Source organism: Punica granatum, chromosome 1 (assembly GCF_007655135.1).
Source record: "Punica granatum isolate Tunisia-2019 chromosome 1, ASM765513v2, whole genome shotgun sequence".
Classification (NCBI taxonomy): Eukaryota; Viridiplantae; Streptophyta; class Magnoliopsida; order Myrtales; family Lythraceae; genus Punica; species Punica granatum.
The window spans coordinates 40602349-40619341 of NC_045127.1; the positions used below are offsets into that span (position 1 = coordinate 40602349).

At 36.7% G+C, this 16993-nt stretch overlaps 1 protein-coding gene across 1 annotated transcript; it reads left to right on the forward strand.

The window, feature by feature from the left end:
* Window positions 1-1666: 1666 nt before the first annotated feature.
* Window positions 1667-4364, forward strand: LOC116206052. Its single transcript, XM_031538795.1, has 4 exons — window positions 1667-2395; window positions 2553-3292; window positions 3934-4094; window positions 4183-4364. The coding sequence occupies exons 1-4, from the start codon at window positions 1667-1669 to the stop codon at window positions 4362-4364; spliced, it is 1812 nt and encodes a 603-aa protein (XP_031394655.1).
* The last annotated feature ends 12629 nt before the right edge of the window (window positions 4365-16993 follow it).

A 16993-nucleotide genomic window follows, 5' to 3' on the forward strand; every position in this document is an offset into this window, starting at 1 on the left:
GAGGGCTAGGTTTTGGGTTTTAGGTGAAAACACTCTTAATCTATAAAAGCCATATTGCCACGATACAGAATAATCTAAAAATAACCCACACATTCGAGACTCGACCACAGACGTCATGTCTATCGGGTCCGTTTTTAAATAATGTCGAATGCTACATACCCTATACATCATCCCTTTTGTTTATTTTAGGGTAGGATTTGTATGCCAAGATACCCCGGATAATAATTGATTAACTCATGTAAATTCGGCAATAACAAAATCTCATTGTTTGTTTATTTGCGCTTACTTGTTACATTCTTGCACTTATTTGTTATGCGGGTCGAGCCCGGTCCCTTAGGATACGATTCACACTGGGTCCAACGCCCATAACCTTCGATCACGGGGTCCAATGCCCCCATACACCAAGTGCGCATTTAATTTAATTTTCGGTCATTTCCAAACCATACGGTGAGCACGAGTGGAATAATGGTCGAACGCGAACCGACCGGGATTTAGTCATTATAACTTGCCTTTTATTTATTTGAGAGAACAATGTAAGGTTTTATATTATACATATATTCATGTAAAATCCCGGTCGGAGAGTGGACGGTTAGAGTGTTTATTCGAATTTACGGTGTCAAAACGTATAAGATGAGCGGAACTTAATTAAGCGGTAATTAAATTAAAATGGCAAGCCTAGACAAGCTAGAGTACCGAAATGGCGTGTGGAATATAGGCCCACACGTAATAGAACCCCCGAATTCGGAATCTCGGGTTTCGCAGACCATATGTCTTAGCAATTAGGTGTACCCCGTAACCCTAGACCCGGGCAACTCACCGGCCCTCGACCTTCGGATCGTAAACAGGTAGTGGCGACTCCTTCTCACGTACGTCCGTCGCGCGTCCCCGGGAAGGTGGACACTCCCAAGCCGCGTTGCATTTAGGCGCGCGCATGCGTGCCCCAACGAGACGAAATTCGGGTGCGCACACTTCCCTCTTCTCCTTTGCTTGTGGTTGCGGTGACAAATTGAGGCATTGGTTAGTTGATTTTTCTCAGAAATTTTTTCTAATAATATGCAGTCTAAATTAGTTGGTTAATCCAATTGGTATTGTCAATGCCCTTACTCCTATTAATGTAAGTATTACTGAAAGATTCAAACTTTCTTGTGATACTTGTTGTGAGGATATATGCACTTATGCTGGAATTAAATGTGAAATTTAGCTGTAAATGTATCATGCCCGTAAGGACTCAACCATAAGAACAAGTAAAAGCATTATGTGAGGATAAGTGCTCTAGTTGCGTGAACTGACCCCCTCATCTTGGATTGTACTCTTTTTTTTTCCCCGAATAGTCCTGGATTGCACTCCATTTCATCAGGATAAATATACATATATAACTTCAAAGTTGTGGGCATATCAACCGAAACTTCTCCACTCGTCATTATTTGAAGAGGTAGACATTATTGGTAGCTTGTTGTTGCTATTACTGACATTATTGGAAATATTTTGCATGGTGACTTGCTGTTGCTAAGACATTGGTGGTTGGTTTTGATAATGTTGCCATTTATTGGTCTTTACTCTTTCGAGCTATCGCTTAGTCGCCATTTATTGGTCTTTATTGCCCTGTTTTTCTTAATGTTGAGCTTGAAATATTTTCTTTTCATCATTACAGGTTGCTAGTTAAACAATGAATTTTGTCGATGCTAGCAACAGCAACACACCCACTCTTACGCCACCTACTAGAGAATCCACCCCTAGTTTTTCTATTTCAAAAGCCATAAATAGAGGAAAATCTGATCCAGCATGGGCACATTGCAAGGAAGTACCATCAGCAAATGGAAGGAAGAGGCTACTATGCTTGTATTGCTCAAAAGCTCTCTTCGGTGGCGGTATAAATCGGTTTAAGCAACATTTGGTGGGATTAAAAGGAAATGTAGAGGCATGTTGGAAGGTACCGGATGCTGTTCGATTTAGAATGCAGGAACATCTGGTTGGGCATATGTTAGAAAAGAAAAGGAAGTATGATATGTTAGATGAACAAAATCCATATGCTCCACCCTCTGAGCATGACAAGGAGATAGTAGAAATGACACATCTTCATTCAAAAGCAAAAGGAAAGGCAGCTCAATCCAAGACAGCGATGCCAAACAAGATGAAAATTAATTCTTACTTCGAACCGAGAACAACACCGGGAGCTCAAAGGACACTCAAGAGTGTTTTGCAAAGCAAAGAAGTCACCGAGAAGTGTGATCTTACCATTTCTAAGTGGATGCTGGCTCCAAGAATACCGTTTAATACGGTTAATTCTCTTTATTACCAACAAGCAATCGATGCCATTGCTAGCATGGGGGTAGATTATAAAGGTCCGAGTTTTCATGATCTTCGAGGATACTTATTGACAAAAAATGTTGAGGAGGTAAGAAAGTATGTCGATAGCTACCGACCTATTTGGAAAGAAACGGGCTGCACGATAATGGCGGATGGATGGACAGACCAGTGCAGGAGAACTTTCATTAACTTTTTAGTTTATTGTCCTAAGGGAACTGTTTTCTTGAAGTCTGTCGATGCTTCAGATGCTTCAAAATATGAAGCATCGACAGACTTGGGAGATGCTTTACAAATTATTCAGAGAGGTGGTCCTATTTGTTGGTCAAGAGAATGTTGTTCACTTTGTGACTGACAATGCCGCTAACTACGTGGCTGCTGGTCGCTTGTTGGAGCAGGAGTTTAGGACAATATTTTGGTCTCCTTGTACGGCTCATTACATTAATTTAATTCTTAGTGATATTGGTAAGTTGGACGAGGTGAATGATATTGTGACTCATGCTTCAAAGATTGCTAAGTATATCTACAATCATTGCTTTGCATTGAATCTGATGAGAAAATTCACTAGTGGACAAGAAATTCTACGCCCTACTCCAACTCGTTTTGCCACTAATTTCATTGCATTGCAGAGTGTTTTGGCACAACATAATGCTTTGAGGGCGATGGTAACATCTAGTGAATGGACTAGTTCAAGCCATGCAAAGGAAAGTAAAGCAAAAGAATTTGTGAAACTGTTATTTGTGGATTCTTTCTGGTCTGAATGTGCAGCCATGGTGCAGATTAGTGAACCTCTTGTTCGTGTGTTACATATTGGTGATAGTGATGAAAGGCCTGCTATGAGATTTTTGCTTGAAGCAATGTACAAAGCTAGGGAAGAGATGTTGAAAAGATTCAATAAGAGAAAGAAGAAGATTGAGCCGTATATCAACATTCTTGATGCTCGATGGGATAGGCAACTCCACAAGAACTTGCATGCTGCTGAGTATTGGTTGAATCCCAAATATTAGTATGGCTTGACCGAGATGGAGAAGAATAGAGGAACGATTTTCGGTTTGTTAGATGTGATAGAGAGATATTCCTATGGAAAGCCCTCATTGCAGACATAATTAACAAGTGAAATGAAGATTTTTAAAAATGCTGAAGGTGATTTTGGATGAGTATCCGCAGTATCCGATCGCATCGTGATGACTCCGGGCATGTTCTAAACACTAGTATTTTTTGTCATTATTTCCTACTTTATTTGAGTTTGTTCATTTTCTTATTCTTATTTTCTTTATATATGTCTAGATGAGTGGTGGATGTGGTATGGCTCGAGAGCACCAAATTTACAAAAGTTGGTTATTTGTGTTTTAAGCCAAACTTGTAGTGCCTCGGGTTGTGAGCGGAATTGGAGTTTGTTCGAACATGTTCATTCTAAGAAAAGGAATCGACTTGAGCATCAACGGTTGACTGACCTTATTTATGTCCATTATAATTTGAAGTTGCAATAAAGGTATATACAATTGTTTCTCTCCATTTTTTCTTTCTTACTTTACTAAAAATTTTGTCTCATATTTAGATATTTACTTTGTTTTGATGATCTGTTGCAACTTGCAACATATAAGTATACAAGAGATGTTTGTTTTGTAGGAACTACTTCAAGGGTAGAAATTATGACCCAATTGACTTCGAGAAGTTTGCTTCTTATTCTACATGGGTACTAGAGGAAGAGCCACTGGCCCTATCAAATGAAGAATTGCGAACATTTAGACGGGATTTGCAAATGTGCATTCAAGAAAATGGAAATGATGGTACTAAATATTCTTATTTCATTCCGACCATTTTCATGATAGGTTGTATATCGTCATTTCATTTTTAGTAGTTATATTCTTCGTACAGATTCGTTGGATTTGAATTTGGAAGATCTTGATATGGATGATGGGGCTGAAGATAATATTGATGGAGGGAATGTCAGTGACCGAGTCCAAGAAAATCCATTGTTTGAAGCTCCTGAAGCACCACATGATGCTGCACCTGAAGACAATATTTGTGGAAATTATGGTGGAGATTGGAGTGCATGAAATTGCTGATGATATTGACTGATTAGTTAGTCCTTGTTTGGTTTGATTTATCAACTTGTGATGGTGAACTGTGGCTTATCTTTATATTTTTTTCGTTGTTAATTTACGTGTGAGTTGTGTGAAGGTTAGACAGACACTTGTGTGCTGAGGTTGTTGTGGTCTTATGAGCTATAACTCATGTGTTGTATGTTGTTTCCAATCCATTCTATCTCTTTAGGCGATTTCTTTTGACATTGAAAAAATTTCAACTCTTAATTAATTGGGCACTGTCAAATGACTATTAGTTCTTTTCTACAAGTCATTTACAATCACATGCAAATAATTTTTTCTTATATTTTTTTGGACACATATTAATTATTATCTAATATATATTACCATTTTTTTGTATTTTATTTTATTTTCTTAAAATAATATATATTTATTTATTTTAAAAATAAACAAGCGGTCCGACCCATAAAACCCCCGGTTGAACCCATGAAATCATGCCTCGGCCGGTTCTGATAACACTGCTTCATACTAAATCTAATGAGTTTTAAAAGATAAATAGATAACTTTAATGACAATTTTTATAATTAATAAAAAATAAACATTTTAAATAATTTAAAAGTAAATAATTTTTAAAAGTTAATTATTTTAATTAATTTACTAAAAATTGTTTTTATAAATAAAAGTAATTATTTTAATAATTATATAACAATAATTATCAACATAATTAATAAAAAATTTATCTTAATAAAAACATGTTCTCTTACAATTAAAAATTATCGTACATTATAATTTAATTACTAATTAAATAATTAAAAATGTATAGACATTTAATAAAAATATTTCAATTCTTAAATAAATTTTAAAAAATTATTTTAGTACATCCAAACACGATATAGCTACATATCGACCTCCCATCGAAACACCACATAGCTACAATTTCATTTTTACTATAACAACAATATCCCAAAAAACTCCACGAAGAAGTTTACCTAGTTGTCCTGCTTTAATGATTTGCAAGGAAATCCTGAACCATTTCCAAGCGGTCTTCTAGGTCGGTACCAAAGAAAAGTAGGATATAATTCGGATGGTTTCCAAACCTTTGAATAGCCATGTGAACTTGTACTAAAGTCAGGCCATCAACACCACAAAGAGCTCCCGGAAGTTCAAGGAACTTCTCTTGAACGATGTTCGAGTGAACACTCTTTGAGAGCATCATGCAAGCCTCTTTCATGTCGATTGCCATTGTATTCACGGCTTGAGAAATTGTGGAGAAGTCAGCTTCATTCTTTTTCCTCTTTTTTCCCGAAGAATCACTTCCTGGGTCCTTTGTAGGTGGCAGATGAGCACGCGAAACATCTCCCAATGTAGGGGTATTCGCATTGGTAGATTCATTTGGATTTGAAGGATTTGCATCCGTTTCTTCGGCTGCTCCAATCAAATCTTCAACAGCTTGAGCATCCTTTCTAGTAGCTCGATCTTTCGCATATATCATAGATAATTCTTCGAAATGGGGAAAACTTTTCAATCTAAGTGGAACAGCTTATTTGTGAGTCTAAAAACAGAAAGAATATAGTGTTAGTAACATTATATATAAACATAACGATACGGTATCGAAATAAATAGATAAAGTATTTATTACTGCAACATAAGCCTCCCAAACATCGTATTCCGCTGTGACCATCTTCCGTGTTGAATCCCATCGAAAGCCTGATGTATTAAGCATCATATCATACACGATAACTCATTCCTTCTTCAGTGTCTTCAGTCGAGATTCAATGTGAGGTCTCGCCTTGATACCGCAATTCAGGAGCTTTTCCAATAACATTTTCTCAAATTCTGGCAAGTAGCTAGACTTAAACTCTGTGTCGGCATTGTGGGTGCCCATATTTCGTAGGTCAATCATGCAAGATATAAGGGCTGCATTCTCAGGTATAGTCCATTTTCTTTTACCACTCTTGCTCACCTAGGAATTATTAGAAGCAGAATTGCCTTCCATTTTCTATACCAAGAGCATATACATGATATAAATTGTTATTTGGCTTAATAAATAGTAATAACGACCTGTATTTAATTGAGTATATGCAAAAAAGGATACATATGTACATATGAAATGGGAAATAAGACCTTCAGAAAATCAAACGCATGTACATTGAAATAGATTCATGACATTGTCTTCAGAAAGCAATGACAATCCAACATATAATCCCAAGCACATGAAAAAAACAACTATTCAAAGTTTACATTACTATTCCCAATCACAAGATATAACTACGTAGTGGATGAGTTACACTCATTAAACATCTCAATTGCCAACTGTTTTCTCCAAGTACTCCACACATTTGATGTTTGAATCTCAGAAATATGATCAGCATCCTTATTATAGTTGTCACCAACCATTTCATTCAGTTGGTCTTCCATAGGATCAAAAGCCATCTCTCTCCTAATAAAATTATGCAGTAGACAACAAGCAATTATAATTCTATTGTGCACCCTAACAGGATAAAATGACGGACTCCTAAGAATACTTCATCGTATCTTAATTAAGCCGAAACACCTCTCAATAACATTACGAGTAGATACATGTCTCAAATTGAAAAGCTTCTCATCATTTCTCGGTCGATGTCCTTGACGCCACTCATTGAGGTGATACTTTTGACCTCTAAAGGATGCCAAAAATCCCTCACAGTTTGTATAACCAGCATCAATGAGATAATAACAACCTATATTCAAAAAAATGCCAGAAAAAACTTATATTACTTTGTATGTTATTAAGGTTATCTTTTAATATTATGAAAAAATTATTAAACTCACTAGTTGGCACCCTAAGTCCATGTTGCCTAGACATAGCATCTCGTAATACTCTCCCATCAGCTGCAAAACCTTCCCATCCAGGAAGAACATATGTGAATTGCATATCTAGAGTGCAAACGCCTAACACATTGGTTGCTATGTCACCTTTACGAGTTCTGTATCTAGGTTTATCAACCTCGGGCACTCTGGTTTTGATATAAATCTTGTCTAAAGTACCTAAACAGTTCTACATGAACCAAAATATTATGTTAGTACCACATTAGCTCCCTAAATTGACAAAATTTGGTATTCGTTTGGGTACCTTAAACCACTTCCAACGTTGGTCTTGTGAGGTAGCAGCTATTGGTTGCGGCTTATTATACAAATGAGATTGTAGACGTAATGTTGCTTTGAGAACATTGTGAAAATATCGGCTTACAGTTTCACCCGATTTACCAAACTGGTATTTAATGACTCTATTCTTGAAATGATGAGCCAAAATATATAAAAACATAGCGACTTGCTCATTAACATGCATATTTCATGTACTTTTCAAACCCCCAATTTTTTTAAGCATATGACACAATTTGAAAAATGCATTCCTATCCATCCTAAGTTACACAGTGCAAGTCACGCCATCCGCATATACAAACCTCCTAATATGATCCCTCCTGACATAATAACTTAACTCGTACAACCTAATGCTTGGCTTAGGACCATATAGAGCGACTAATTCTAATAATATTCCCATTAAAACTTCTTACTATGGTACACATTTGAATTCAAACAGTTAAAGCAACAACTTTCCTCTTCTTATTCTTACTTTGCAAACTCAAGCGATTCATAACTACAAAATGCATTAGAAGGATATTATAGTGAAGTAGTCGATTTTCTTTGCATTATCAAGCAAAAACTACTGTAATCATAAGAGCTAACAAAAATTCCATTTTCAACAACAAGAAATCACTTCCACACGCCAACAACTCAACCAAAAGAGAAATCAACTAATTCAACCAAAACATAAATCAATTCCATTTACCAACAGAACGTTCAACCATCTGTCACAGGATGCAAAATTCCTATCCACACGCCAACAGCTCAACCATATGCAACCAATTCCATTTGCCAACAACTAATATAGAAATCACTTTCACAAAATTGCCTCAATCATCCAACAGATAACCAAGAATCAAACCTAAAAAATCGCTTTGGATGCTCAGCAACAACACAAATCAGATAGAAACAAACTAGCTGAATGGGTAGAATTAAACTCGGACCAATCAATCTTTAGTCGAAAATGGGTGGAATTAGAGGAGATTTGAACCCTACTTGCTTCGGCTTAAGGGAGGTTCGCGAGCTTCTGTCTCTCCTCCGACTCAATCCTATTGATAGTGGAGTGGCGGAGATCAACACCGCAACCCTTTTCCTCTATGAGACGGATGAATCGACATAAAAAACAAGAGGAATCGATGACAAAATGCTGCTGGAGCTCTGCTAGGGTTTTGGAAGTTCTTCCAATAGGGAAATGTCGAGTTTTTGCAGGATTTTAATGGGATGGCATGCGATTGTAATTATTGAAAGAAGATGAGGGTATTTTTGTCCTTTCGCGTCCATTTCTGGATCCGAAAATCCAAATCCGGACCGTGCCAAGGGGCACCCGTATTATGCATATAAACGAGGTATGTCTTCCGGGTTGGAATAGTTATTCTGCATTCCGTTGAACAAAATGACGAAAAACATATTACGTACGAAATAGTTATTCCGTTCCCTACCTAAACCTGTGAACCAAATATAGCGTAAGGGTTTGTTTGGGAATGAAATAATTTTTTTTACTCTACTCCACTTAACTCCACTTATCTTCAATTCAACAACACAATTATACTTTTTTTTCATTTTTCTTCAATTTTTTTTATCTTCACTACCATTCAATTTAATTTTTAATATTAAATTCTCTTAACTATTCATTACTTTTTCCACAATTCAACAATACAATCATTACTTTCTCTTAACTATTAAGTACTCTTTTCACTTTTTCTCATAATTCAACTACACAATCATTACAACTCCAAATAAATATAATTATTTATAGTTGGAATGGATTGAGTTAAATTCCACCCCGTTCCCAAAGAAAGCCTAAAGCATTATGACTTCAGAGTTTATGCATAAAACAGAGTCGATGCATATAGGAAAGTAACATCTACCGCCACTAGGCCTCATCACACATAAGAAGACAAGTGAGGGCATGCAATTTCATGATCCTCATTAAACCTCTCATCTCCACATGGGTTTTACAACAGACCAAGGAATCCACGATTCTATCCAGACAGCTACCAAACTCATGTAACTTCTATCAAACCAAATTTAGTTCAAAGTTCGAAGAGAAAGGGAATTCCAATCAGATCTGAAACCTGCATTAAACTGGACCAAAATCGGATTTAAACCCCCTTTGTTCAACCATGAATGGCACCCCAGCATTCCCGAACTAAACCTCCAAGTTTATGTCAAGAAAATAGCACACAAGGACCGCTCTGAGCCCTCTTTCTCAGTTAAATACAGCCTCGAAAAAAAGTTATATCTGCAAGGGAGAACACATTATGATCCCAAAATAAGCTTCCCATCCATCCACATCAAGCAAATATCATTCTTCCATTATCATACACGACTTAGCCTCATGTCGAACATAGTATTAATGCATCAATCATAATTTCCAATCGATCCAAAATGACTACGATAACTCAGCCCATACCATAGACTCAACCTCAAGCCTTTGAGGTCAAGTTAGAACCGCCTCAATCAATCAAGGATCATTCCATAGATTAGCCTGGCACTTAAGCATTATTTTTAATCATAAAAACCAAGCTAAACGCATCCAATCGAACCAAAAACCATCTACCAAACTCAATTCAGCAGTCAAGCATGATTTTGCAGTAAAGAAGGCTCACCATGCCTTCTCTTTAGCTCGTGGCTGAGCTGTGGAGGGAGAAGTCGAACTCAGGACTGAGCTGACTTGAGCGGAACCTGGTGCTATGGCTGACCTGTAGTTAAGAGGTTCGAACTTTGCTCTGTGATGGAGTGTTGGTGATGGTCAAGAGAACAAAGAGGGTGAGGGAGATGGTGCTGCAGAGGAGGCAGGAAGCAAGGAAGTTGGAAATGGCTAGGTTGATGGAGAAGCTGGATGCCGATAATGGACAAGAGGAAGGAAGGAAGGCTGCGTTGGTGAGGAGCTGTGAATAGGCTGTCGAGAGAGAGAGAGGCAGAGAGCAAACTGTTGTTGTTTTGTTTTGTTTTTTCCTTTCTTTCGGAGTCTGACCAAGGGAAGGAAGAAAAGGAGGATGATGATCTCTGATGGGGGTCTGCTGGGTGAAAGGGAGTTGAGGTGCAGGAGGTCGCTGAAAAGGAAGGAACCGAGAGTGAAGGAAAGGGAGGGAGAGAGAGCCCTGGTTATGAGGATGATGGACCCGAGAGTTCATGGAGCTGAAGCAGAAAAGATGAGGACGGTAGATGATGATGATGCTGTTTTTGGTGCCTTCTGTCCAGAAAGGAAGAGAGCGACAGAGAGAGCCGAGGTGATTGATGGGAAGCTGTGAGAGGAAGCTGGATGCTGCTGGGCCCTGTGATCTGCCGCCTCAGGAGAACGAGAGCGTGAGTCAGAGGGGCTGGTCTCTATCTTTTCTGTTCTGCTTTCCAGCCCGACAGAAAGACCGAGAGGAAGAGAGAGAGCTGATGGCCTCAGATGATGAAGAAAGTCCCGTTTTCCTTGCGTGATAGGCTGCTGCTCTGAAGCCGGAGGTAAGGAAGATGAAGTTGATGGAGGTGACAGGATTAGATGCTAGCGTGAAAGGGAAGTGCAGCAGGGGATGGGAAGGAGCTGCCGGAGACTGGATCTACAGAAGATCCGTTGAGCTGAAGGCTGCAGCTCAGAGGAAGAATAGAAAAGAGAGAGAAAAAGAAAGAGATGGTCAGAAAGCAGGGAATAGGGGATGGGCGGGAAACCAGGCGACCTACATGAGGAGAAGAAGAAAGAAAATAAAAGAAAAGGGCTGGTCAACTGGGAAGCAGAGGAGGAATGAAGGAAAAAGGAAAAAAAAATAAAAAATGCAAGCAAACTGCAACCGAAATCAGAAAAGGAAGAAGAGTGCAAGTGGCAGGGGGGTCGGCCACTTACCATGGAGCCAACCCCTCTGTCAAATAAAATTTTTATTTATTTTTCTTTTATATTATTTATACCTTTTTTATTTACTCTTACTGCGCATATTTTGGGTGAAATTCAATTTCTCGGTGTTGATCGAAATTCTGAATGAATGTTTTGAAATTAAGAAATTAGACGAATAATCGACTCTATGGAGAGTTCAATTTGCATTGATGGAGACAGAATCTCGATAAGGATCGATATTTGACCCTCCGTTACGCATTGATCGTAATTGCTCGATTATTTTCGAAATTCAATATTTCCAATTTGATATTTGAAAAATATTTTGGGACCACCGTTGTGTTCAGAAAAATTGGAGAATTGACATTATACAGAAAGATATTTTTCAGTTCAGAGTGTCATCACAAATTTTAAAAAATTAAAATTCATGCACTTAAAGCCTGAAATTCTCCTCTTTTCAACCGGATATCCAAAATATAATCTGAGATCACCATTGGATTTAGAAAAATTTGAGTATGCGGAATTTTTTTTTCAATCCTGAGTATCATCCCGAATTTAAAAATCGAAATTTATTCACGTAGGGCCCGAAATTCTCGACTTTTCAATCAAATATCCGAAAATAATCTGGGATCACCATTGAGTTCAGAAAAATTCGGGGATGAATATTATTTACAAAAATACGTTCTAGTCTCGAATATTGTTCTGGATTTTGAAAGATAGAAATTTATGTGCGTAAAATCTGAGAGTGTCCTTGCAGAACTTTTTTTTCTCTTCTTTTCTTCTTTTTTATTCTCTCTTTTTTTTCCTGAAAAATCAAAATCGCAATTAAATTAAAGAAACGCCCGTATTCCACATGTAAGGAATGCATCGAGGGAATCAAGTTGGTCCTCCTTCATGGTCCTCAAGCGCCGGTAGGCCAAAACGAGGTGCTGACAATAAGATAGTGAGGTTGTTCAATAACTCATGCATTTTCAATAATAATTTGTTATAATATTTATCATTTGAATTTGTTTGGCGTAAATGAGCTATCAACGATGTTCTCTTTGAAAAGCAAATTAAAATAAGTTGCAACAAGAACAGGGGATTTGATAACTCATATGTTGAATAACATCTTATAGGAGATGCGTCAAAAACTAAGCAACTGAAAGAAGGATGTTCAGTAAGAGTATGAAAAACAATGCTTCATGTCAAAGGAAGCATAGAAGCGATCCCTTAGACATTTCTAGGACCGGCAATTGCATGAAGGGAATAGCACTTACCTGCAAAGCTTACACTCGAGGGGTCATCCGATTCGCAAATTTTTTAAGTGGGATGGCTTTTTGCGGAGTCTTCAAGACTGCGGTTGCTCATATTGAATGTTGATTAGAATGTTTTATGCGAACATGAATCGCAATTTGGACGACGATCTGGAGACAAATGTCTTGGGGGTCCCCACCAACCTATCTTGCCATCAATTTGCTGCTATGCTGCAAAATGCAAATCCCAAATGATGTCCCCTAGGAATATGCACCAACAACTGATGAAACATACACGTACCAACTGATGGACAATACAAAGATGCCAAAATCTGGCAGGGGACTTCACCAACGCTTACTTGACCAGCACACAAAAGATCATTCACTTTGTTCGGGTGCATACAGTTTTGCCTAGGAAAGGATCATTTTTGTGTGTGTCAATGGAGGATGCTCCACCTTTGTGGCATATTCAAGAAGGCAAACTGATTAGTTTGGACAATGCTATACTTAAGCGCATGCAGTTGGCCGCCAACGATAAAGGGGCCTTGTCGTACAGGCTCCTCATAACCAATATTTTGAAATGCTGCAAAGTGAAACTGGATGATCAACTATTCCAAGCCATACATTGTTGACTGACATGATTGATTCTTGCTCTCTCATACAAATGGGCTACCCGGTGGACCAAACGTGCTAGTTGACTCTACATGGCCATGTCATTTAAGATTTCAATGAACATGTCAATCCGCAGATAAAGGTATAAGGCATTGTTTGATTTTGATCCGTCATCTTCACCTTATGCTCATCACATTGTTTGCTTGCGTGGATAGATTTGATAAGATTGTATTGATCGTTTTTTGGATTCTTTTATTATTTTTCCTTTTTACGATAGTCTGAGATTATCAAAATTGCTCTCAGCAGTATTTTTGTTGGAGTTGGTCAAATGTCCTTATATCTTCGTAAGGTAAGAATTTTTCCAGCACAAGCAGGCGACGTTGAATACACACACACACACACACACACACACACACACATATATATATATATATAATTTGAGTTATTTCGATTTTCTACCACAATTTCAAAGAGAAGTTGTGCATAATATGAGTTTCGGAAACTTTCTTGGGTTTTAGCCCCGCAAGGAGCCTTCTCAGTATCACCAATTACATTGACATTCAACAAACGTTTGTAGTTCATGATCGTTGTCATCATCGTAATCTCTTAATGCTCAGGTTCACAAAGTAATGATAAATTACATTTTCATATGATTGATAATTTTGAAACAAAGCCATTCTATATGCATATATTGCGAAATTAATGTGGTCTATATGCATATATCGCCAAAGTAGTGTGGTACTAATTTATATATGTGCCATTGAAAGTGACAATGGGAAAATCAAGACTTGCACATCCAGAGAGGATCAGGAAAATCACTTAAATTTACATAGAGGAACCTAATCAATAAGGTATTCCTTTTGATTTTCAAAATCTGATGTATGTATTACTTCTTGCCAATCCTTACCACTAGAATATCGATTCTACCACAGTCAAGATACATGCACTGATTAAATACCTAGAAACCATGGTTGACACGACGAGAGCTATAAAGCTTGATATGTAAATTAAAACTACTTGAAGAAGCAATTATGTAACAGTGTAGACGATTTATAGTAAAGTGAGATAATAACGTAGTAAAATTCTTGCAGGTTGCAAATTTTTCACTTTTATGGTGATGATTGATGCAATTCGTAAATTTCTTCTTCCAAGTCCATAATTATTTACTTCGCTTATTTTTTACTTCTTTGCATAAATTCTCTCTCTTTTCATGCTTCCTCATGATAATTATAAACTTTCTAATATAAAAACCGGTGACCTACAAGTAGATGAAAGCGCCACTACAAGGCAATCCTTTTCTACAGATATTCAGCGAAAGATACAACTGAATTTGATTTTTTTTTTTCATAATGGTAATATTTATTTTTTCTTCTATAGTTCCTCTCTTTGTTTTTATATATACTATTTCATTCATTAGAGGCACATCATTCGTAAGTTTCTTGAAGTTTCTTTTCTTTTTTATTGAAGTTTCTTTTCTTCATCATTTAGTTACAATCCCATTCCTTTTAATTTCATTCCTTCTAACTTTCTCTGATTAAGCACTGTTATAGACTAAAGGTGGAGGAGATGGCCTGACTTCAACAGTTGCAAACACCGGGAGAAAGGGGGATTGGCCTGAGATCAATAGCTGCGAGCACCATTATATTTGTAGAATGGTCATGGACCCTAAAGAACCTGATTTAAAGAGAAGATTGTGCTTACATTATTGGTAAGAACCTTGGAGATAAATATTTTCTGAATAATGCTCATTGCCTAAATTTTAGATGATAACAGGATTTGAGAACAACTACGACCTAAATATCTATCTAAAAACTTTGGTCAAGTATTCTGCCCTAGGACTGTTGTCATGTTCCATTTTTCTTCTTGCAGGGGCCGAAATTTCTTTTTTTCTAGAATGATCACTCCAACTCTTGGTTGATTTTAATAGTAGTTTGTAGACTTCCTTTAGTAAGTAATTAATTGATGAAAACATATGATTATGGCTTTCATGTGTTTATATTGACATATACACTTCCATTAGGGTGGTCAGTGAACTTTGTATCCCGGTTGCGTACATACATTGCTTAGAAGGATATTCAATGGGAAAGAATTTTTGAGAAGATATGGGAGTAATGAGTTGTCAATACCCAAATTGTGGTCATTGATATGCTAATTTATTGCGGCAAAAAAATGCCAATATTATAGTTTTTTTTGCAGAAGATATGGAAGTTATGAGTAATTTTCTCAAAGCAGGGAGACTCCTCATTCTCATATGTTAATATTTTACAAAAAATTAATAAAAATATATAAAAGAACACACCCGCGCAATGCGTGGGTAAGAAAGCTAGTAAATAATATAATAGATGCTATTTATGGTTGAACTGTGGGAGAGAATAGAGAGGGAGATAAAGATGGACAGGAGCATACTTAGAATATTAAAATTACGGTTTTAACTCTAATTAAAGCACGATTCTCGCTATGCACCACAGTAAACGCATTGTTAGTTGGTGAAATCAGTCTCGAGCTAGGTTCGATTTTGTATATACTATATATTTATTTTCATTTTATGTTATATGTAATTATTAACTTATTATATAATGCAATATTTAATTTTGTGTAAATTATAAATATTGATCATATTTGATAAAATATGTTTATTTTTTTTCTTTTGAGTTGTAATCTCGTAAAACATGTTCTATGCTTGAAATTAGTAATCTGTGCCCGAGAAAAGATAAAAGAGAGGAAGAGGAGAGAAAATATATGAAGTCAATAATTTGTGCCAAGAGAAAAGAGAAAGAGAGGAAGTTTGACAAAATAGGAAGAAATGAGAGAAAAAAGGGATATATGAGTAGTGATTAGTTAATTGTTGTAATTTTACAAATTTATCTCTAATTCAATTTTTGTTATTATTTGACTAATGCAATGGAGGGGTAATATTTGAAATGGAAAGTGAAACTCAAGTCTCACCTCTCGCTTTTTATATTAGTATAAATATAGATGTAAATAATTCTTTCCGAAGTTATTAAAAGATAACTTATCTATCAAAAGAGAGTGTAGTGCAGTAGTACATGTCATTATTTGACAATCAAGAAGTTGCAGGTTCAATACTCAGTGGGACTAGTCCTGCCCCTTAATTAGCTATTAGCTATGATTTATATTTCATGATATTAGGACATAGATTTCCCTTGTAATAAAAAAAAGAAAAAAACTTATCCACCAACGATCTCTCGTCACATCTATTTACCTCCCAGGTGCCATAGTTATATTGATTTTTATATGCTATAGAAAAGTTGAAGTTATTACGATAGGCTGTTCTTAAGTTTGGGGGGATGGTGCATGAAGAAATTTTCCAATTCAACCTGCAGCTTCTCGTTGCAACTGTTAGGTTCTTTCATTCGAGTACTAACAAGACGACATGCTTATGAATTATATTGAAGTCTTTACACATCACCCGATATCGACCTTTAAAGTGTAGATCAAGTAATTAAGTTAGTGTTGTATATCCCTTATCCAATAAGAAGAGATAACCTAATCAAGAAAAGCAATGGAGAGGATTAGTATATCTAAGGAGCACTAATTTAATTTAAATCAGAAAAAAGAAATGAAGCTGCAAGGGGCCATTCATTTATTTATTTTCTCTCTCGCATGGGGAATTAGGTCTACAAAACTTCACTTGGAATTCAAGGAATATCCTAAATAAGTTCCCTGAAAATTAATCTCTTCCCTTTTCCTTTGGGGCAAACTATACATACCTTGATGCTCTCTTTTGCCTTTAAGCAACTTTCCCCCATATATTTAATCAGAATGAGAAAATGACACTTTAGAAATAGCAAATTTCGGGATTGCAACTCATTAGTTTATGCCCACATTCATAA

What these genes read in the sequence shown, in the direction of transcription:
- LOC116206052 (XM_031538795.1), top strand. Translation starts at nt 1,667, where the DNA reads ATGAATTTTGTCGATGCTAGCAACAGCAACACACCCACTCTTACGCCA. An exon ending in TTGCATGCTGCTGAGTATTG is followed by an intron (nt 3,293 to 3,933) that starts GTTGAATCCCAA and finishes TTTGTTTTGTAG; the next exon opens with GAACTACTTCAAGGGTAGAA. An exon ending in TCAAGAAAATGGAAATGATG is followed by an intron (nt 4,095 to 4,182) that starts GTACTAAATATT and finishes TTCTTCGTACAG; the next exon opens with ATTCGTTGGATTTGAATTTG.